The following is a 21,817-nucleotide window of genomic DNA, read 5'->3' on the forward strand; positions in this document are numbered from 1 at the left end:
GATATCTGTAAAATGAAAAGACAACAAAATAGCATAAATGTCCAAAATCGGGACGTTTGTTGAACAAATTGTGGTGCATCTAGAGTAGATTAGGCCATTAAAATAATGAAGATCCATTTTCATATGGATATTCTACAATGGTGGAGTAAATGCAATTTTTTGGGTGAATAAACAGAACAAAATATTTATAATCATAATTTTTAAAAATTTATTTACTTATTTATTTATTTTTGGCTGTGTTGGGTCTTCATTGCTGTGCACGGCCTTTCTCTAGTTGTGGCGAGTGGGGGCTACTCTTCGTTGTGGTGTGCAGGCTTCTTATTGCAGTGGCTTCTCTTGTTGTGGAGCACAGGCTCTAGGCTCACAGGCTTCAGTAGTTGTGGCACGTGGGCTCAGTAGCTGTGGCTCACAGGCTCTAGAGTGCAGGCTCAGTAGTTGTGGCGCATGGACTTAGTTGCTCCGCGGCATGTAGGATCTTCCCGGACCAGGGACTGAACCTGTGTCCCCTGCACTGGCAGGTGGATTCTTAACCACTGCACCACCAGGGAAGTCCCCTATAGTCATAGTTTTAAAATTGGAAAGATATACCCCAAATTGTTGCCAATGTTTATGTTCAAGTAGTGGAATAGAAGCTATTCGTATTTACTTCTTTGGATTTTTTAATATGAATTTTCTACAATGAATTGTATTATTTCCTAATAGGAAATAAAAACAACAGACAACTTTTTATTCCCTGGGGGGTAGCTATCAATGTCAAAAGCTCTCCTAAGGTCAAATTAGATAAGGAGTATTAAATAGTGCCCATCATATTTAGAAAAAGAAAGCATTTGGTGGCTACAATGAGAGCAGTTTTGAGGCAGAGCCACTTGTCAACAAAGTAGGAATAGTAACTATGGTTTGTCGACTGAAAAAAAAAAAAAGCACAAGAGTTGGAAGTTGAGTTTTATTCTGTGTCTTACTGAGGACTACAGCCTGGGAGACAGCCTCTCAAATAGCTCCGAGGAACTGCTTCGAAGAGGAAGAGGGAGAGGCCAGTATATATATGATTTTGGCTAAGGGGTACATGCAATCAAGCATACATGTTGGTAGAAGATTGATGCTAGTCATTAGGAGCAGATATCTCAGTTCATGATTTTAGTGCTTTTTAAGTATGGAAAGATGCAAGAATCTGGATTCATTTAAAAATTCTCCTAGAATATATCTAAGATCTAAGGATTTTCCCTTTTTTTTTTCTCAAGGCACACAGTGCATCATCCTGTTCTTGTCCTGAATGCCTTTCAGGGTGTGTTGTAGGTCAGGGACTGCAGTGGCTGACTTCATCCTTTTAAAACTGGATGGTCAGCAACATTCCTTGCTTTGCAAGTTAAAAAAAAAAATTCTCAAAAAAAAATTTCCCAAGAACCTTGTCTAGAGCAAGTGGGGATAGGGAGATCAAATATATGTGCAAATATATTTACCCGTTGAGAACAACGCTCAAAAGTTCCCCCAAGCCCTCTCCTGGCCGTTACGGAAACCAGTGAGCATGCGCGAAAATACCATCGAGGCGGGGCAGAGGTTGTTTTAAGAAGTGCAAGAGAAAAGCAAGACCATACCATTTCTGCATTTAGAAAGGAGAGCAAAGAATCATGCAAAAAGGTTAAAAAAAATTAAAGGTAGCTCAATTGCAGTTCTTGAAACAACAGTCTTGCAAGCCCAGCCACAGTTCTTGTGAACTCCGCCAGCGGCGGGCAGCACATTCCCCCTCCGCAAAAAGAAAGACCAAACCTGCTGCATTGACCCGGGAGCGCTACAGGACCCGCGCTACTGGGTTCGGCCAATCAGAGAGCAGAGTGGGGCCCGTCCTCGCCGGTGACTGGAGAAGCGGGGCAGGGCGGGGCGGTAGCTTTGGCGCATGCGCTCCCTGGCCGTAGTGCCTGAGTTGCCTCGGTACAGCTTGTAGGCTGCTGGGAGGCTGGGCAGTTAACCTGCGTTGAGTCCTCCCGCAGCTTTCCTTGCTGTCCGACCCTCTCGGTTTCGCGATGCCGGTGGACCTCAGCAAGTGGTCCGGGCCTTTGAGCCTGCAGGAAGTGGACGAGAGGCCGCAGCATCCGCTGCAGGTCAAATACGGCGGGGCGGAGGTTGACGAGCTGGGCAAAGTGCTGACACCCACCCAGGTACCCAAGGGCGGCGGGGGTGCAGCTACTGGAGGCTCAGAGTCTCTCAGGTCGGAGGGGCGGGGACCCAGTGGAGCTGGGGAGGGACGTTCCGGCCTCCGTGCGCCGGATCAACCGAGGGAAGGGGGTCGCGGTGCCCAAGCCGCAGGCCTTCTGACTGCCCCCTCCCCCCACCCAGCCCCGGGAACCCGGCACGTGGCAGGCGGGGCTCGGCTTCGGAAGAAATTGATCCGTTTTCCCGGGACTTCGAGGCTCAGGCAGTGGCATAGGCCTCGAAACGGCCCAGATCGCTGCGCAGGGGAGGGGAGGGCGCCGTTCCCTGGAGGGAGTGGGGAGTGGCCGCCCACACGTCCCCAGAGCCTCCCCTCGGTGCTCAGGAATTTAGGCCTCAATTTGGGAAGTAAAAGCCCCACCCGAGGGCATATGACGCATTATGTAAGCAGTGAGCAGCGGTGAGCAGCGGTGAGCAGCAGTGCCCAGAGATTCTTCCCAGTAGCGTGAAGCCGCCCCAAAGGTAAATGCGCTCTGCAGCTGGAAGGCTCGAGGGTAAACGGCCTTGTTTTACTGTTCGGCTTCTGAGCGCCCACGGCTGAGGCCTAACCAGGTCCTGGCTGCTGCAAGTGGGGAAACTAGGTGCCCGACGCCGTGGCGAGTTTTTGGTTCCGAACCTCCGGAGCAACAGTGCGAATAAACAGTGCCCAGATGGTTTATTGGTTTAGACGTTTACAGAGTTTATTGTTTTGGGTGTTTAAAGTGCCCATCTCGCAGCCTCTCTTTCCAGACTCACTGTCCACGTCTGCCCACGTTGGTTTTCTCATTTTCTCTGCTCTTTTAAATATCTGGTTAATTCATATTTCACTTTAGCAGGCCCCAGGTAACGTGGTCACCAATCTAGAGATCCTGTCATTCCAGGTAATGTAAGGTTGCAGTCAGCACGAGCGTTGAAATCCTGACCCATCGTCTTTCTACGTCTACTAGCCCCATATTGTTGTTGGGAATAAAATAAATAATGTATATTAAATGTCACATCCTCGCTCTTAATAGAGTTGATACACTTGAGCTTTAATTAATAATTTACTGTGCTTGACCTTTAAGGAATCTGAGGTCAAAGAAAGTATTGGTTTCTTCAGCATTTCTGACTTAAACTCCAAATCCGTTCCTTCCTACAGGTTAAGAACCGGCCCACCAGCATTGCGTGGGATGGCCTTGATCCAGGTAAACTGTATACCTTGGTCTTGACAGACCCGGATGCTCCCAGCAGGAAGGACCCCAAATACAGGCAAGTTGGGGAAAGATGGGAAACAGCGAGTCATCCACCTGTGACCCAGTGCTTCTTGCACTGTGTAAGTCCCTTACTGGACATGCTGTGGTGGCAGAAATAGACCCGATTCGGGGTGTTCACGTCCATGCTTAAGCCTGAGTGTGCATTTTCCTCCCTTTCACTCCCTAGAACAAAAGTCTAGAATCTATAGCCGAGAGCTAGATCTGCCCAAGACGTTTTTTTGTACAGCCCCATGAGCTGAGAATGACTTTAACATTTTTAAATGAATGGGGGAAAAACTTGAAGAACAATAATACTTTGTGACATGTGGAGATGACATGAATTCAGATTTTGGTGTCCCTAAACAGTTGTGTTGGAGCCCAGCCACGATAACTTATTTATGTCCTGTCTGTGGCTGCTTTCAGGCTACAGCTGCAGAGTTGAGTAGTTGTGATGGAGACAGTGTGTTGCACAAAGCCTCAAACATTCACTGTCTGGCCCTTCACAGAAGTGTGCTGACCCCTGCCCTAGAGAGTCGGAAGGAGGGAGGGAGTGGCTGGGTCCTCTGCTGGCATGTAAGGTTTGCTCTGGCCGAGAAGGTGGGGCCATCTGTCTTGTCTATCGCTGCATCCTGGTGTGGGGCACGTGCGTGCTGCACATTTGCTGGCTGCGCCCATGCGTGCATAATAACTTCCTGCGGTGCTGATGGTCCTCTGTTCCTCCATGTAGGGAATGGCACCATTTCCTGGTGGTCAACATGAAGGGCAACGACATCAGCAGTGGCACGGTCCTCTCTGATTATGTGGGCTCTGGGCCTCCCAAGGGCACAGGTCAGTAAAGGCTGCTTTTGGAGGGAGATGGGCGGGGACATCAGGATTGGCCTAAAGTGCTACATAATTTTAGTCTGGTTCTTAGAGTTTTATTTTTATTTATGAGAGCCCTTACCCTAGTGGAGACTTTAGGCAACTCTGTTCCCCTCTAAGGCAACTGCCTGTCAGGGACGCTCAGACCTGCTGTAGTGCCAGGTGGCTAGAGCCTTGGGTATCAGTTAGATGGATGTTCTTTTAGCGCTGCCTCTCAGCTGTCAGGCCTTTAGCAAGCAGGGAAGTTGGTGAAGAGATACCAAGGAAGCAATGTTGCAGAATGCTGAGAACAATTTCCCAGGGGAGCTACACGTGGATTAAACAGTTAAATCAGCTAAATTCCATATTCAGCCTTTGCCCTGTGGGTTGAGTTTCTAGTTCCCATGAAAGGTCTCAGAAATGGTCATAGTTTCCAAATTAATTATAAAAAATTGGCTTTTTTGTCATTTCGTCTTTCTATCGAAAATCTAGTGTGGTATCTTGAAAAGATTTGGTTACTAAGAACTGTATTGAAGATACACACACATAATGTATTGCCTTAGGTTATGTATTATATATGTAAAGAGAGAGAGAAAGAGTACTGTATTGAACCTCTCCAAGTTGGGTAAGTGCTGCCTAGGCTAACAGTGGGAGATGCACTGTTATTGCCTGTCATGCATTACAGGTGTTTCCATTTCCTGAAGCAAGGGAAGTGGAGCACGGCAGAACACTTGCTCTTGTACACGTTGTCCAGCCATGAGTTATTCTGAAGAGGTATAAGGCCCCCGACAAGGGACCTTGTGTTTTATCTTTAGGCCCAGAAACTTCAGATGGCTCCAGGCCCTCATGCATTCATAAGAGGATGGGAGAGGGACAGCTTTCCCAAGTATCTCTTTTCTGGGGCAGTTATAAAACTGCATTAGGCAGTTTAATTATGGAAAATATACCCATGAGAATAAGGCAGTTCTCTCAAGCAGGAGCTGTGTTCTCATTAACAAAAAGAGCTTCAGTAACTCACTTTTTTCTTTTTCGTATTTGTTTAGTCAGGTATAACTTAACATATAATAAAACACACAGATCAGAAGGGTTTAGTCAGTGAACATTGACCAATGCACACATCCGTGTAAGCACCATCGAAAACAGGATGTAGGATAGTTTTGTCACCCCAGAAAGTTCTTAAGGCATCTTTTAAGTTAAATTACCCCAGAGCTAATTATTTTCTGACTCCTCTCTATGGATTACTCTTGCTGTTGTTGTATTCTTATAAATGGTGTCATGCAGTATGCATTTGTTTTCGGTGACTGGTCTCTTGGACTCAAGGTAGTAGCTTTTTCCTTTTCATTGCCAAGTGTATTCCATTGTGTGAATATACCACAGTTTGTGTAGCCATTCCCTGGACATTTGGGTTGTGTTTCCAGTGTTTGGATATTATGAATAAAGCTGCTGTTTACACTCTTGTCCTTTTATGGGCATGTTTCCATTTCCCTTGGGTAAATACTTAGGAGTAGAATTGTTGGGTCATAGAAATCCAAAATGGTTGAAAATTTCTACACTCTAATCAGCAGTATAGGAAAGTTTCAGTAGCTCCATATAAGTTCTATGCCATATGCAGATCCATACCAGGACTCATCCACGTGGTAGCATGGGGCAGGATTTCCTTCTTTTTTCAAGGCTGAGTAATATTCCATCATACGTATATACTATATTTTGTTTATCCATTTGTTCATCAGTGGACATTTGGGGTGCTTTCTTCTCTGGGCTATTGTGAATAAAGCTGCAGTGAACTTAGGTCCCTCTCATAAATGGGGTGGTCTGGGTCCCTCCAAGTTGGTGCATTCCCCGAAAACGGGTGATGTCTCCCTCTCACATGCCTAGCTGTGTGTACATCTTCCCTCCCGCCTCTCCCTCCAGGCCTTCACCGCTACGTCTGGCTGGTTTACGAGCAGGACAGGCCACTGAAGTGTGATGAGCCCATTCTCAGCAACCGATCTGGAGACCACCGTGGCAAATTCAAGGTGGCGAATTTCCGCAAAAAGTACGAGCTCGGGGCTCCGGTGGCCGGCACGTGTTACCAGGCCGAATGGGATGACTATGTGCCCAAACTGTACGAGCAGCTGTCTGGGAAGTAGAGGAAAGCCAGGAGATGGACACGGTCCCAGAGTTCCCAAGCAGTGTTTCAGTTTAGTGATGCATGTAGATTTCTCCCCTTCCCCCTGCCTGGGCCCTGAGCGGTCAGATTTAGGTTTAGGGTGACTTTTCCTTCTGCCTGTCCTCTGTAATTCTAGGGGGTTTACGTTTTGATCAAGTTTGAACTCCGTTTTGGTGGGGGATATTTTGGTACTAGGATAGGGTCATCAAAATGTTAATATAAGAATAACAACCCAAAAAAAAAAAAAAAAAGAATAACAACCCAGACTTAAAAGAAGAAAAAAATTCTGGTAAAAAGACCAGGTCTGCAGTATTAGAGCATCAAAGAATCTTTAAGGGAGGCTGAAAAAAAGAAAAGGTTGATTGCCTCTGCCTTTGTGAGCCCGAGCCCAGGATTGTCTGTGACGGCATCTTCTGGCATGTGTTTTCACAGCCCTGTCTCTCACGAAGACAACCAGGGGCCGGCACGTCCGCTAGCCCCCCATGTGATACACCTCAGGCTGGTTATTGGGTGTCAGTGTCCTGCTCTGTCTCCTTTAAAGAGCAATACTGAAAAAAGCAATAGAGAGAGTTGCTGTTAAAGCTTGGCCATCTAGGTGAGCTGCAGGGCTGAGTGACAGGTCATCAGAAATCCGAAAGTCTGTGCCTGTTAAACTGATCGCTCTACACTGTAAGAAAAGCCGGTCTGGAGTTGCTGAATGTTGTGTTAATTCTGCTATTTGCTTATAGTTGAATAAAAATGAAAACATTGCGTAGCTGAATCCGGCCTCCAGATATTTTGCCCTTTTGGGTGTGGGATTTCATAAATGTGGGACGTCAAGAGACAACCTCTAAGGGCGAGTAGCCCCTTTCCCTGATCAGCATTGACAATTGGGACGTGATTCAGGAACCATACAGAGGGCTCGTCCTTGTACATGTGCCATTAAACTACAGCAGGAGCAACCATTAAAACGGGAGATTAAAAAAAAAAAAATCACAAAACTTTAGGCTAAGACTTCTTGCCTGAAAATCACCTTTGCTTTTTGTAAGTGATCTTTTCCACCTGAGAGTGAAGCTGGTTGGAGACCTTCCTCCTTGGTAGTTCTGTATAGAAACCATAACAATGACTAAGAAATAGCCCACACCTCTCATTGTTCTGATTGTGATCCATATAGAATCAGTACCATAAAAGGGAGGGGAAGGGGAGCCAGGGGGAGATTACTTTGATACCATTTGATGTACCAAAAGAAGGGAAAGGCATTTGAAGGTCTGTTTCACTGACCTGGTCTGTGATGGAGAGGCATCCTGGTCAGGCCTGGCAGGTGTAAGCAAGGCTGGGCCTTTCCCCACCTTTTGCTGCAGTTACTTTCTTCTCTGAAAAAACTGTTGGAAACGTTGCCTCGTATAATCTCTGGGGGCGAGTAAGGTAGAGAATAATTTTTTTTAACTTTGGGGTTTTAAAATTCAACTTTAAAATAATATTTTGTAAAACAAAAGTTATAAAGAGAACAACTACCCTGTCGACCTTAAAAATAAATGTGAGAATTAAGACACGCACATGGTTAAGACAAGGCAAACGGTACAGGAAGAAAATGCCTTCCACCCTCCAGCCTCCTCCATTGCAGTTGGTGGCTTCTTGTGTTTTCTTTCAGAAGCAAATATAAAGATTCGTATCAGCATATGTCTGCACATTTATCCTTTAAAAATTATAGTCTTGCTATGCATACTGGTATACGTTGTTCTGCACTGTTTCCCCCCAACTAATGTACCTTCATGTCATATATATTCAGATTACAGGTCACCATAGTTCTTATTTTGAACAAATAATCTATTTTATAGATGTGCCATAATTAACTAGTCCCCTGCTGTGGTTAGATTATTTCTGGTTATTTGCTATTATAAAGAGTGCTTCAGCAAACATTTTTCTATGTGTATAAAACTCTTTTGCGAGTAATTTAGTGGGGTAGATTCCTAGCATTGACATCAGGTCAAAGGGTATATACATTTTCAGTTTTGATACTGACAAATCACCCTCCAAAAAGATCACACTGATTTTATTCATGTCAGTGGTATATGTAAGCACCTGCTTTTCCATCCTCTTACCAGTCTTCTCAAACTTTAAACATTTGGACAATTTGATATTTATGTATATTTAAAATAGTTTATTCTTTTTCTCTAAACTCCTGTTTTCCTTGAGACTTTTAATCTGCTAACCACAGTATTTTTTTAGTCACAGAGTCTAAAGATTAATGAGGAATTTTAGTAATCTATTAGTTTCCTTGTTTAAAACAGGTACAGAAGTTCAGCCACCCAACCAAAAAGGTGAAGTGTATACACAGGAAGTTCACATAAAAAGATATATTAATAACCTTAGAAGCAAGGGGATACCCTGTTTCACCTAGTAAATTGGAAGGAGACCAGAACTTGCCCAAGGACTCCCAGCTAGGAAGTGGATGATTCTGGTTCTGAATGTAGCTCTGGCCTCAGAGCCCAGCTCATAACCGCCACACCCACTTGCACACAAATTCCCTTTGAGGCTCAGCCTGCTCATGTGAAAAAATGGGTGAGGGGGAATCATTAATCTGCCTTATTTAGCTCGCAGGGTTGTTGGAGAACCACAAAATGATCTTTTGTTGAGATTAAGTGAATTAATACACATAAATGATTAACTTGACCTGATTGACATACAGGAACCATGTCTACAAATGGCCCTGCTTTCCTCAAGGCTATACGTTTACCAAAAGTGTAGGGTTTAGAATGATGAGACACAGGAGGCTGTTCTGTATCACGGTGTAACTTTAGCAGCCCTGCCAGAGCCCAGCATTTCTAACAAGTCTGGACCCTTGGGAACTGCTCATCATTCTGACTTCATGGCAGAAAATATATCAAACATGGCAATTACTCAGGAGGCCCTGAATTAATCCCTGATTAACACAGACGCTAAGACCAGATCTCAGAAACACAGGATTGGTATCTCTTTAATATTTAAATGTGATGGTACTGCCCTAAATCCTCATCTGGGTCAGGGAGCAAAGGGCCTCTGTTCTTAAACTGGTGCAAAGTCAAACAGCCTCAGTGTCCACTTAAAACCTTTCAGCACTTTGCAGCTGCTCTGGGAGGGAGATCAGATCCTTAAATGGCCTATAAGGCTCCATATGACCTGACCCCCATTTTCCTCTCTAGCTTCCTGCGGTTGTCTTCTCGTTAAACTCCAAACTTGCTGGCTGCCTCTCAGTCCCTTGACAAGGCGGACTGCTTCCAGATTTGGTCCTTTACAAGTGGTGCCTGGAACCTTATTCCACTTTCTTTGACAATATCCCATTCGCCCTTTAGGTATCCCTTAACTGACCTTCAGGGAATCCTTCCCTAAATAGGTAAGATTCTCCTACACCATTCTGTTGAAACATTAAAACTAATTTTAAAATATGTATATGTGTATAATTTTTAATTTGATGTTTATCTCCTCTATTAGCCTGGACTCTTTATAAAGGCAAGGACAACCAGTGTCCTGCTCAATACCTCCAGCACCGGATGTATGTCCAGCATATATCGAAGTCTCAGTGACCATCAGTTGAATGAATAATCGTAAGGGGCTGTCAAGTTTAGGGAGCATGGACTTCTTTATATCCATTTACCATGCCATAAAAGTTCCTTCTCCCCTTTCCCAAATGTATACTTCTACAAAAATTCACAAACAACTGAGTTTTTTTGTTTTCTATTTTTTGGCTGAACCCCACAGCATGCGGGATCCTAGTTCCATGACCAGGGATTGAACCCACACCCCCTACATTGGGAGCGTGGAGTCCTAACCACTGTACCGCCAGGGAAGTTCCCACATACAACTGAGTTTTTACAGAGCTCTCTAAAGCTCATTCATCAATTCCCTAATTCTGATGACCATAAATATCAGGAAGCTAACCTCCTTCTTAGTCTGGTGTCCCTTCCACTCAGGAATTTATATCTTAGATTTTTAATTTCTTACCCTACTCTTATCTCCGATCCCTGGCGTAATTGTACCTTTTCCTTGAAGAAACTCAAATGGACTAAAAAATTTACAATCGTCTTAAGATCACATTTCTGAAAGTACTGTTAGGGCCATCTCTGGGATTCTACCTTGATAAGCTCCCTGCTTAACCTGTGAACAAGTAGAATATTTATTTTTTCAACTTTATTGGAATATAATCGAAGTACATTACGTTGCACATATTTAAGCATATAATTTGATGGTTTACATATGTATATACCAAGAAACCATCACCCAAATCAAGATTAAACAATTCCATACCTCCAAAAGCTTCCTTACATCTCTGTATTTCATCCCTCCTTCTAACCCTATCACAAGTTAACTACTGATCTTTCTGTCACTATAGTTTGCATTTTCTAGAATTTTACAGAAGTGGAATCATATAGTACATACTCCTTTTTTCTTGCTTGGCTTTTGAGATTCATCCATATTGTTGCATGTAGCAACAGTTCATTTTTATTGCTGAGTATTATCCATTGTATACAATTTGTCCATTCAACTGGTGATGGACATTTGAGGGTTTTCTAGTTATTTTTGCTATGACAAAGCTGCTATGAATACACGTATAGGTTTCTATGTCAACCTAGAAATTTTCATTTCTTGTGTAGAAACCTAGAAGTGGGATTGCTGGATTGTATGTTAAGTGTGTTTAACTTTCTAAGAAACTGCCAAACTGTCTTCAGAAGTAGGTGTGCCATTTTACTTTGAGTTTCATTTGCTCCACATACTCAACAAAACTTGTATTTTTTTTTAACATTTTAATGGATGTATAGTGTTATCTCATTGTGGTTTTAGTTTGCATTTCCCTGATGACTTTTGATGTTGAGCATCTTTCCATTGTGCTTATTGGTCATTTGTATGTCATCTTTTGGAAAGTGTTCACATCTTTTGCTCACTTTCTTATTGCGTTTGTCTTCAAACGAATGAGTTGTAAGAGTCTTATATATACCCTGATACAAATCTTTGCCTGATAAATGTGTTGTGGATATACTCCTGGTCAGCTTGTGGCTTGCCTTTTTGACTTAATGGTGTCTTTTGAAGAGCAAACAATTTTTATTTTGATAAAAGTAAAAAAGTAAATCTTTCATGGTTCCTACTTTTTCTAAGAAACTTTTGCCTAGTCCAAGCTCACAAAGATTTTCTCATTTTCTTCTAGAAGTTTTATAATTTTAGATTCTTTACTTGAGTCTACCATCCATTTTGAATTAATTTTTGTGGACAGTGAGATAAGGGTCAGTGTTCAGTGTTCCCCACATGGATGTCCAGTTGACCCAGTACCATTTGTTGAAAAGATTTTCCTCTCTTCATTGAATTGTCTTAGCTCATTTATTAAAAAAAACCCAAAAAAACAAAAGCACTTGACCAAATGTATTCATCTATTTCTGAACTGTCTGTATTGTCCCATTGTTCTATGTCTATCTTTTTGCCAATACCAAAGTGCCCTGATTACTGTAGCTTTATAGCAGGTCTTGAAATCAAGCAGACTAAGTCCTTAAATTTTGTTCACCTTTTTAAAATTTGCTGTGGTTATTCTGTGTTGTTTGTATTAACATACACATTTTAGGATCAGTTTGTCCATCTCTACAAGAAGTCTTGCTGGAATTTTTATTGGGATTGCATTGAATCTATAGATTAATTTGGGGAGAATAGACATCTTAACAATATTAAGTCTTCCTACCCATGTACATAGTATATATTTTTAAAATGTATTTAGGTTCTTTTAAATTTCTTTCAGCAACTTCTTGTGGTTTTTGTTTTTTCCTGGTGTAGAGATCTTAGAACTCTTTTAGATTTCTTTCTAGGTACTTTCTGGCATGTAAATGTAACAACTGTGAATGCAATTTTTTAAACTTCATTTTCCCACTGAGTGCTTCTAGTATAAAATAATAGTTGATTTTGTATATTAACCTTGGATCCTGTGAACTTGCTAAATTCATTTATTAGCTCTAGTAGTTTTGTAGATTCTTTGTAAACAGATATATCATCTGCAAACAGGGACAATTTTACTTTTCTAATCTTTTATTTCCTTTTCTTGCCTTATTTAATGGGTAGGCCCTCCAGAATAATGATAAATACAAGTGGTGAAAGTGGGTATTTTTGCCTTGATTTTGATCTCAGGTGGAAACATTTCAGTCTTTCACTATTAAGTATAAAATTAGCTATAGGTTTTTGTAGATGCCCTTTTCAGTTTGAGGATATCTCCTACTATTCCTAGTTTGCTGGGAGGTATGTTTGTTTGTATATTTTAAATATGAGTGGATGTTGAATTTTTGTCAAATGCTTTTTCTGCATCTATTGAAATGATTATATGGGCTTCCCACTTATTCTTTTAATATGTTGACTACATTTTCAAACGTCAAACCAACTTTGTATTTTTGAGATAAACCTTACTTGTTCATTGTGTACTACTGATCTTTTAAAATATTGCTAGATTTGATTTACTAAATTGTGTTAAGCATTTTGTGTCCATACTCATGAGGGTTAGTCATCTATAATTTTCTTTTTTTGTAAAGTCTTCATCAGGTTTTGATATTACACATATACATAAAACAAGTTGGGTAGTGATCCTCCCTTCTTTATGTTTTGCAAAGGTTTGTGTTATTTCTTCCTTGAATGTTGGTAGACTTTAACAGTGAAACTGTCTGGAATTGGAGTTTTTTGTTTGGGAAATTTTTTATATGACAAATTCAAAATTTTTAAATAGATATAGGACTATGCAGTTTCTCTCCTTGCGTCAATTTTGGTTAAATTGTATTTTTCAAGAAGTAAATCTATTTCATCTAGGTTGTCAAATTTGTTGCCATAAAGCTACTCATAATTTTTTCTCATTATCCTTTTATTGTCTGTAGGATCTGTGGTGATAACTCCCCTTTCACTCTTTTTTTTTTTTTTTTTTTTTTGGTACGCGGGCCTCTCACTGTTGTGGCCTCTCCCGTTGCGGAGCACAGGCTCCAGACGCGCAGGCTCAGTGGCCATGGCTCACGGGCCTAGCCGCTCCGCGGCACGTGGGATCTTCCCGGAGTGAGGCACGAACCCGTGTCCCCTGCATCGGCAGGCGGGACTCTCAACCACTGCGCCACCAGGGAAGCCCATAGAAATTTGTCAATTTTGTTGCTCTTTTCAAAGAATAAGCTTTTGGCTTGGGTAGTTTATCTTCTATTTAGTTGATTTATGCTCTTTAGTATTTCTTTCTTCTTTCTTTTTTTTTTTATAAGGGTGGAGTGAAGTGGTAGTAGAGGGGAAGGGATGGTGTTTTTTTATTTTTTATTTTATTTTTGGCTGTGTTGGGTCTTCGTTTCTGTGCCAGGGTTTTCTCTAGTTGCGGCAAGTGGGGGCCACTCTTAATCACGGTGCGTGGGCCTCTCACTATCGCAGCCTCTCTTGTTGTGGAGCACAGGCTCCAGACGCGCAGGCTCAGTAGTTGTGGCTCACGGGCCTAGTTGCTCCATGGCATGTGGGATCTTCCCAGACCAGGGCTCAAACCCGTGTCCCCTGCATTGGCAGGCGGATTCTCAACCACTGCGCCACGAGGGAAGCCCAGTATTTCTTTCTTTATACATACTTTGGGTTTGCTATGCTCAACATTTTCTAGTTTCTTAAAGTGGAACTTTAGTTCGTTGATTTCTAATATAAGCATTTAAAGCTTAAGTTTCCAAGGACTGCTTTATCTGCATCTCACAATTTGATGTATTTGTCATTCAGTTCAAAATATTTTCTATTTTCATATGTGATTTCATTTTGGCCTATGGCTTATTTTGAAGTGTGTTAATTTCTAGATATTTTATTCTTAGATATTTTAATTAATTTTTAAAAAATTCTTTTCGGTCAGAGAGTATTTTATATGGCCCAGCATATGGTCTAACTTGGTGAACATAATGTATATTTGAAAAGAATGTGTATTCTGGCTTGTGGATGTTTTATAAATGTCAGTTAAATCAAGGTGGTTGATAGTGTTGTTCAGATCTGTGTCTTTTCTTATTTTTGTGTCTGTAGTATCAATTGCTGAGAGAGGGGAATTAACATTCTCCTACTATAATTTTGTTGTCTATTTCTCTATTTAGTATTATGTTTTCTTGATAAATGATTCCTTTTCTCATTATTAGTGTCTTTTATCTTAGATAATACTCTTTGTCTTGAAGTCCATTTTAGTTGATATTCAAATAGCACTTCACTGACTTCCCTGGTGGTCCAGTGGTAAAGAATTCACCTTCCAATGCAGGGGACCTGGGTTCAATCCCTGGTTGGGGAACTAAGATCCCACATGCCGATGGGCAACAAAGCCTGCATGCCACAACTACTTGCACGCCTCAGTGAGAAGGCCCATGTGCCACAAAACAGAGCCCATGTGCTCTGGAGCCTGCGCACCACAACTACAGAGCCCATGTGCCCTGGAGCCCATGCGCCACAACTAGAGAGAAGCCCGCACGCAATGAAGACCTGACATAGCCAAATAAATAAATAAATAAAATGGCACTCCAGCGTTCTTATGCTTTACTATTTGCATGGTACTCTTTCCATCCATTTACAGTCAGCCCTCCATTTCTGTGGGTTCTGCATATGCAGATTCAACCAACTGCAGGTTGAAAATACTTTAAAGAAAATTCCATAAAGTTCCAAGAAGCAAAACTCGAATTTGCCATGTGCTGATAACTTGAATTTGCCATGTGCTGATATCAGCATTTACATTGTATTAGGTATTAGAAGTGATCTAGAAATGATTCAAAGTATATAGATAGGGACAAAGTGAGAGAGCAGCACTGACATGTATACACTACCAAATGTAAAACATAACTAGTGGGAAGCAGCCGCATAGCACAGGGAGATCAGCTCGGTGCTTTGTGACCACCTAGAGGGGTGGGATGGGAGGGTGGGAGGGAGATGCAAGAGGGAGGGGATATGGGGATATATGTATATATGTGGCTGATTCACTTTGTTGTGCAGCGGAGACTGGCACGGCATTGTGGGGCAATTATACTCCAATAAAGATGTTAAAAAGTATATGGGTAGATGTGTGGTTGTATGCCAATACTACACTATTTTATGTAAGGGACTTGAGCATTCATGGGTTTCGGTATCTACAGGGGTCCTGGAACCAATGCCTTGTAGATACTGAGGGATGACTGTACTTTCAACTTATGTGTCTTTATATTTAGTCTGTCTCTCATAGGCAGTGTATGGTCCTTTTTTTATCCGCTCTGTAAATATTTTTTTTTTTTTTTTTTTTTTTTTTTTTTTTTTTTTTTTTTGCGGTACGCGGGCCTCTCACTGTTGCGGAGCACAGGCTCCGGACGCGCAGGCTCAGCCGCTCCGCGGCATGTGGGATCTTCCCAGACCGGGGCACGAACCCGTGTCCCCTGCATCGGCAGGCAGACTCTCAACCACTGCGCCACCAGGGAAGCCCCGCTCTGTAAATATTTAATGTAATTATTGATATGGTGGGATTTAGGTCTACCATTTTGTTTTCTGCTTGTCCCTCTTTTTCTTTGTATCTCTGTTCTCCCTTTACTGCCTTCTTTTGGATTATTTGAATATTTTAATTCATGACCTAGATTTTTGGCTATTACTTCTTTGCATTTTCTTTTTGGCAAGTTGTTCTAGGAGTTAAAAATATACATAACTAATTTTTCATGGTCTGCTTAAAATAAGAATTATATCATTTCATGTAAAATGCAGAAGCATGGCAACCATATGGGTCCTTTAATCCCCAACCTTTAAGTTATAATTGTCATATGGATTGTATTTACATACAGTGAAACCTTCCCCAGACAATATTTATTGCTTTCAACAAAGTGTATATATATGTATATGTATATATTTCAATGTATTTTAAAGACTATAAGAGGGAAAACTTTTTTATATTTATCTAGATATTTACCATTTGTTGCTCTTCCTTCATTCCCAGAGATCCAAGTTTCCTTCATGTATCATTTCCCTTCAGTATGAGGAACTTCCTTTAGCATTTCTTGTACATTAGGTCTGGTGGCAATGAATTCTCTTAATTTTTCTTCATCTGAGAATGGTTTTATTTTGCCTTCATTCCTCTGTCTAGGTTGCTTCTCCACAATCCACCTGCTTTTATTTCTCAGTATCCTCAGATAGTTGCTTTTGCATTTTTGTCTACTTTTTAGTTGTAATCAGCAGGAAAAGCACACAGCTATGCCAAACTAGAACAACAAAACATTTTTTTTATGTTTTATCATTTCTATGGCAAAATTTATTGCTAAATTAAAATCAGAGAGGTATACCGAATTCTTACATGGGCACGTTTCCAGTTGCCCAGGAATACTTTTTTCAATATTTAATCAAATATTTACAGTCAGTGGTAAATTCAGTAAGTAAATTTTTGCTGTTAATTAGACATCACTGGTAAGTATTCTCTGATATTCCCTATGACTGTAATTGTTTCAGTTCCTTTAAACTCCTGGTGGCACCCAGCATTTGCATTGTAATGGCTTGTCTTTGCCCGCTGTTGATTAAATTAGTCCACTGCTTATTTACTTCTTTCAGTGGAGATTTGAACCATGAGTTTCAGCAGAGTAGTGACCCTATCCATCTTACTTACTACTACATCCCCAGACACAGTAGATGCTCAATAAATATTTCCTGAATGAATTAGCTGAATGTATGCCGCTCCTCGCACTTCTGACCCCCCTTACTCTTTCCTTTTTCCTTTATCTATAGCACTTATTACCATGTAAGATCATTTAAAATTATAATTATTATGTGTTACCATTTTCCTCCTACCTCTAATGTAAGCTCCATTAGGGTGAGGATCTTTACCTGTTTGAGATACACTGACAGAGCTTAAGCATCTGGCATTGTACCTGACATATAAAGTACGCAGTAAATATTCATTGAATGAATAGTTGCAAATCAAAGGTAAGCAGCCATTATGATATTTATGACAAACCTATAACAATTCTTTTAACTCAGGGGAGTTTTGTATATGCTGGAATAATACCAGACAATGGCTCTCTGCTCCCGTCCCAGTACTTCTTTTATACCTGTTCTCTTGCTACTATTCTGGTTCCTGTCTATTCTCACTGCCTCAGGTACTAGAAGGAGTTGGAAGACTTAGTCTGTACCAGGTGTCAGGAGCACAAACCCACATTCCTTCTGATAACTCTACCTTGGACACATCACTGACAAACTTGTGGAGAGGGAACTTTTATAAAGATCAGCACCTATAATCTCACAAACATAAGGCCTTTACACAAGCTAGCTAGACAGTTTTCACTACAGACAGAAGTGGATGAAATAAACTACAAGAAGTTTTTCTTACTGATTATTTAATGTCCTTTTGAGTGGCAGTGTGACTATTCTTAGGTGTGTGGGTTCAGAAATTGGACAGGTCTCGATTCAGACTCCACTCCATTTACCCTGGTCTGAGCTTATTTCCTCATCTACAAAATGCTTAGTGTAGAGTTCTATCACATCGTAAGCATAATGCAATAAAGGTTATCTATTTTTCATGGATAATTATGAGTCCTTTCCAATATTACTTTCTGATGTACCTAATATGGAAACTTTAACGACCTAAGCTGCTCAGAAAACTGGGTGTTAACTATTAAAGCCTTTACGGTTGGGGTTAGCCCATGTTAATAATCATTTTGTGAGTTCTGGAGTACACCTCTCTGGGTTAGTCTATCACAGTGAACATGACTCCTCACATTTGTCTGTGATGACTGAATATCCTGTAGAATTCAACTGTGATCTTCAAGTCATCATGCTAGAGATCAATTTTCAATGACTAGGACTCAGAACCCTAAGAGAATGAGATCTTACTGAGATTGTCTCGACCCCAAAACCGTTTCCTAGAAGTTACAGATTTTACTACCTCATTGTCATGTACATAAAGCTATTCTAATAAAACCTGACTATGAGGGGTGGGGGAATCTACTATGACAGTTGGATCATTTCAAAAATTTGGTTATAATGTCTTCTTCATAGCCTGCTTTTCTTTAAGGTGCCTCACTTCTCTCAGCAATACATGCTCCTAGGACTGGTGCATTGTGGGTGCACGTGTGTGTGTGCACGCGCACACATGTGCCACCTTCTATTCTTAAGGGTAAAAAGGTGCAGTTGACCACTTCAGACAGTGCAACCCCATCTTCAGCCCTGCAGAAGAACTTGGAAGATGCGGCTTTACCTGAAAATCTTGAATGGTTCTTGAGGGGCCATGGAGAACAGCTTCTGGAGGGCAGCTCTCCCTCTGCATTAGGAGTTGATGAACCTAGAAGGGAAACTTCCTGCTACAATAACACAGCAAGGCAATGTGATGAACACTTTTATTTACAAATATAATTAAAAGCTCTGACAGTTATCATGCTCTTCCTTGGAACCTGAAAAATGTTTTGTTTTTTAAAGTGCATGCAAAAGAAGTAAAGCCTTTTTTTTTCCATCATTTTTTATTGTAAGAAAATACACAGTTTGAAAGTGTGAATAATGCAATATTTATGACCAAGATATGGGACTTAGGGAGGGGCAGGGAAATAAAGAAAAAAGATCAAGATGATCTGATTGAGAGACAGTGTTGAACTCCAAATACTGAATTGGAAAAGGAGGGAGGTGGGGAGGACTGGGAGGAGGGAGTAAAAAAATTTGATCAGAGAAACAGTTAAAATACAATATGAAAATAAGTAATACCTCTCCTTAAATTCCTTCTATACACAAAATACACGATTTGCCAAAGCCCAATTTGTGCTACTGGGATTCTGTGAGCTCCTTAAGTGTATTCACATCCTCTGCAACAGCAGAAAATGATTATGATACAATCAGAATATGCTCAAGACAAGTTAAACTCTTGCCAGCAGGTTCTTAAAAATCACAAGATCTCTTCACCCCACCCACCCCCCATTCCCCAAAAAAGTATTAATATGTCACCACTGATATGTACATCACAATTAGTTTCTGTAAAATGTATCAAATTTTCAATCTTTAATAAAACTTTGTTTTTTTTTTAATTCCTGATGAATAAATACCAAAAAAATAAAATAAAATAAAATAATGCAGCAGCTAGTTAAGGTGTAAGGCTGCGGATATTGTGTCTCTCTCCCCCTTGGCATTTATTATTATTATTATTTTTTTTTTTTTTGCTTTACTTTCACAGATTGGTGGTAATGAGTGATTGCTTAAAGCAATATACATCCACTTTTTTGTTGTTGTTGGTTTATTGGTTTTGTTAAAACTGTCTCCAAAGTTTTCACTGAAACATTTTGAATCACATCGATACTGTGACGTGTACTATGAATAGAAGAGATGGCCAGGTTTCAGCCAGCACTGAAAATTGACACGGGAGGGGGGAGGAAGGGGGCCCCTGATGGAGTAAGAATAAACAGGCACTAGTCCGACACGATGTCAGTAAGAGTAAGAGAGAGAGAGAAAGTGAGAGCAACGCCCGTTAAAATGGGGAATGTGGTTTTGCAGGGTCTGAATTTTTTGTTTTCTTTCTTTCTTATTTTTTTTTCTGTAAATGGCAAAAAAATTTAATCTCATCTATAGTCCTCCTTAGGAAAATCTAATGTAACCAAATTCCCAAATCCCATTCTGAGGCTCTCCATGTCAAAAGTTTCAATCTCTCGCTCTTGCCTTTCCAATAGGTACTTTATTCTCTCGCTGCGTTCCTTCTGAAGGGCAGCCAGCTCTTCTTCAATCTGAAATAAGCACAATGAACAGTTCTTAATGGAAAGGAGTTCCCAACAGGCATATATATATACACATAACATGCACACAGATGACACACGCAGGAACTAAGAGTAAACTAGTCTGGGGCAGGCTGGGAGAGTCCTGTGATAAATGTTGTGTGTCTAATCCATCACATTTAAAACTTTCTCACAAGAATAAAAATGTTTGGGGCCACCTGGGGCCAGCACTGCCATTCTAGCAAGCCAAGCAGCTGGGCCGATCTAGGTCACTGTCCTGTCTCAGCAGGAGATGGCTCGGGAGAAGCTAAAAGACACTCAAGCACAATTAAGCTGTGCTGCTTTCCCAGAGAGAGCCCAAAGCCCCCTGGGTCATTAGCAATTTAGTTCTAGAGCAGGAAAATAGTCTCTCACGTTGATCTCTGGGAACTACCAGAAGAAAGCACGAATAACTGGTTAAGCAAATACATGCTTAACAGCTCTGAGATGCTTTATGACATCTTTTCTACTTCATATTCCTCAGCAATATCTAAGGCAATGAATATTTCAATTCTGATAACATTTATTATGTATGGCAATATCAGCCTCTCTTCATTTTAATTTTTTTTAAAGAGCCCTGCTGGTGATTTCTTTTGGTTTAGAAATAGCTGAGAATAAAAACCAAATCTGTATTTGGCCTCACGACATTTAGGGGCCACGCTATCAACTCACAGTACCTTTCATACGTCAAATCAACTACCCAGTAACCCGTGAAGGTGGAAGGTTCCCGAGCAGAGTAATATAATAGAGAGAACTTAGGCTGTGGGATCAGATTTATGCAAGTAACTTAATTAAGCCTTTTGAGCCTCAGTGTCCTGTCTGTGGAATGGGGACTATGCCTACCTCTCAGGGCACTACCGAGTATCAAAGCAGGTATGAGTGGAACAGCGCCTTTGTTAAATCGCCCGGTACACAGGCAGAGCCACGCCTGTCCTCTACCCAGCGGTACAGGACCCTTGACAACACGCTCATACCTTCTGCTCAAGATGTGCTCTGCGCAGAGACACCCTCTGCTCTAGCTTCTGGAGCTCACGTTCATGCTGTGCCTCTGTCTGCATCTTGATTTTGCTCTGGTAGGCATTGAGCAGCTCCATTTCTTGCTGGAGCTGTAGCCTCAAGGCCTGGCATTCTGCTTCTTGAGCCTCATCTAGCCGTAACTGCGGGTACAGAAGACATACACTGTGATTCGCTCCTACCTTACAGAACTTGGTGACTACTGGAAGATGCTTCCTTGTTTGGGCTGAAACAGGTCTCTCAGAAAAACAGATGCCCGGTGGGGGGTACTTTCAGAGTTAGGAATCAAAAATAGTACATTCTGCCCAATGGGCTACAAAGTTCTAAAAACACTTCCTTTTCTTAGAACATTCTTAAGAAAACAAAAACATTCTTAAGGAAAACTGGTTTTCTTAAAACCACACTAGCAGGAGTCAGGAAGGCTCCACACTCCAGTAATTAAGCCTGTGGGCTTTGGAGGCAAACTCCTGAGCTGGAATTCCAGCCCCACCATTCACTTAGGTGTGTTACCTCGGCAAGTTAATTAACATCTCCAAGTCTCATTTTCTTCATCTCAAGAAAATAACAATAATAGTTCCTATTGTCTAAGACTGGTATGAGAATTAAATGAAAGAATTCATATAAAATCCCAGGCATAGTTCTTGATGTATACCAAAGGGTCAGTAAATAGCCGGTGTTATCACTATTTTGACTAACCATTTCCATATTTACGTATC

At 41.2% G+C, this 21,817-nt stretch overlaps 2 protein-coding genes across 5 annotated transcripts in view; one reads left to right on the forward strand and one right to left on the reverse strand.

The window, feature by feature from the left end:
- Window positions 1-1,872: 1,872 nt before the first annotated feature.
- Window positions 1,873-7,165, forward strand: PEBP1 (phosphatidylethanolamine binding protein 1). Of its 2 annotated transcripts, XM_032603160.1 has the most exons (5): window positions 1,873-2,153; window positions 3,021-3,065; window positions 3,323-3,432; window positions 4,144-4,244; window positions 6,168-7,165. In XM_032603160.1, exons 1-5 carry the CDS (start codon window positions 2,019-2,021, stop codon window positions 6,383-6,385), a joined length of 609 nt encoding a protein of 202 aa, XP_032459051.1. In that variant the 5' UTR covers window positions 1,873-2,018; the 3' UTR covers window positions 6,386-7,165. The 2 variants fall into 2 exon arrangements, with proteins under 2 accessions (XP_032459051.1, XP_032459052.1); XM_032603161.1 differs by lacking the exon at window positions 3,021-3,065 and having other exon boundaries at window positions 1,895-2,153.
- An 11,516-nt stretch (window positions 7,166-18,681) lies between these two features.
- Window positions 18,682-21,817, reverse strand: part of TAOK3 (TAO kinase 3) — a 189,789-nt gene continuing 186,653 nt past the window's right edge. For all 3 annotated transcript variants that reach the window (XM_032654499.1, XM_032654501.1, XM_032654500.1), the window contains 2 exons: window positions 21,062-21,244; window positions 18,682-20,060 (listed from right to left, as the gene is read on the reverse strand). In XM_032654499.1, the coding sequence (XP_032510390.1) occupies window positions 19,899-20,060; window positions 21,062-21,244 (345 nt within the window). In that variant the 3' untranslated portion in view covers window positions 18,682-19,898. The remainder of the gene's footprint in view (window positions 20,061-21,061; window positions 21,245-21,817) is intronic.

The sequence above is a fragment of the Phocoena sinus genome, chromosome 14, assembly GCF_008692025.1.
Source record: "Phocoena sinus isolate mPhoSin1 chromosome 14, mPhoSin1.pri, whole genome shotgun sequence".
Lineage (NCBI taxonomy): Eukaryota > Metazoa > Chordata > Mammalia > Artiodactyla > Phocoenidae > Phocoena > Phocoena sinus.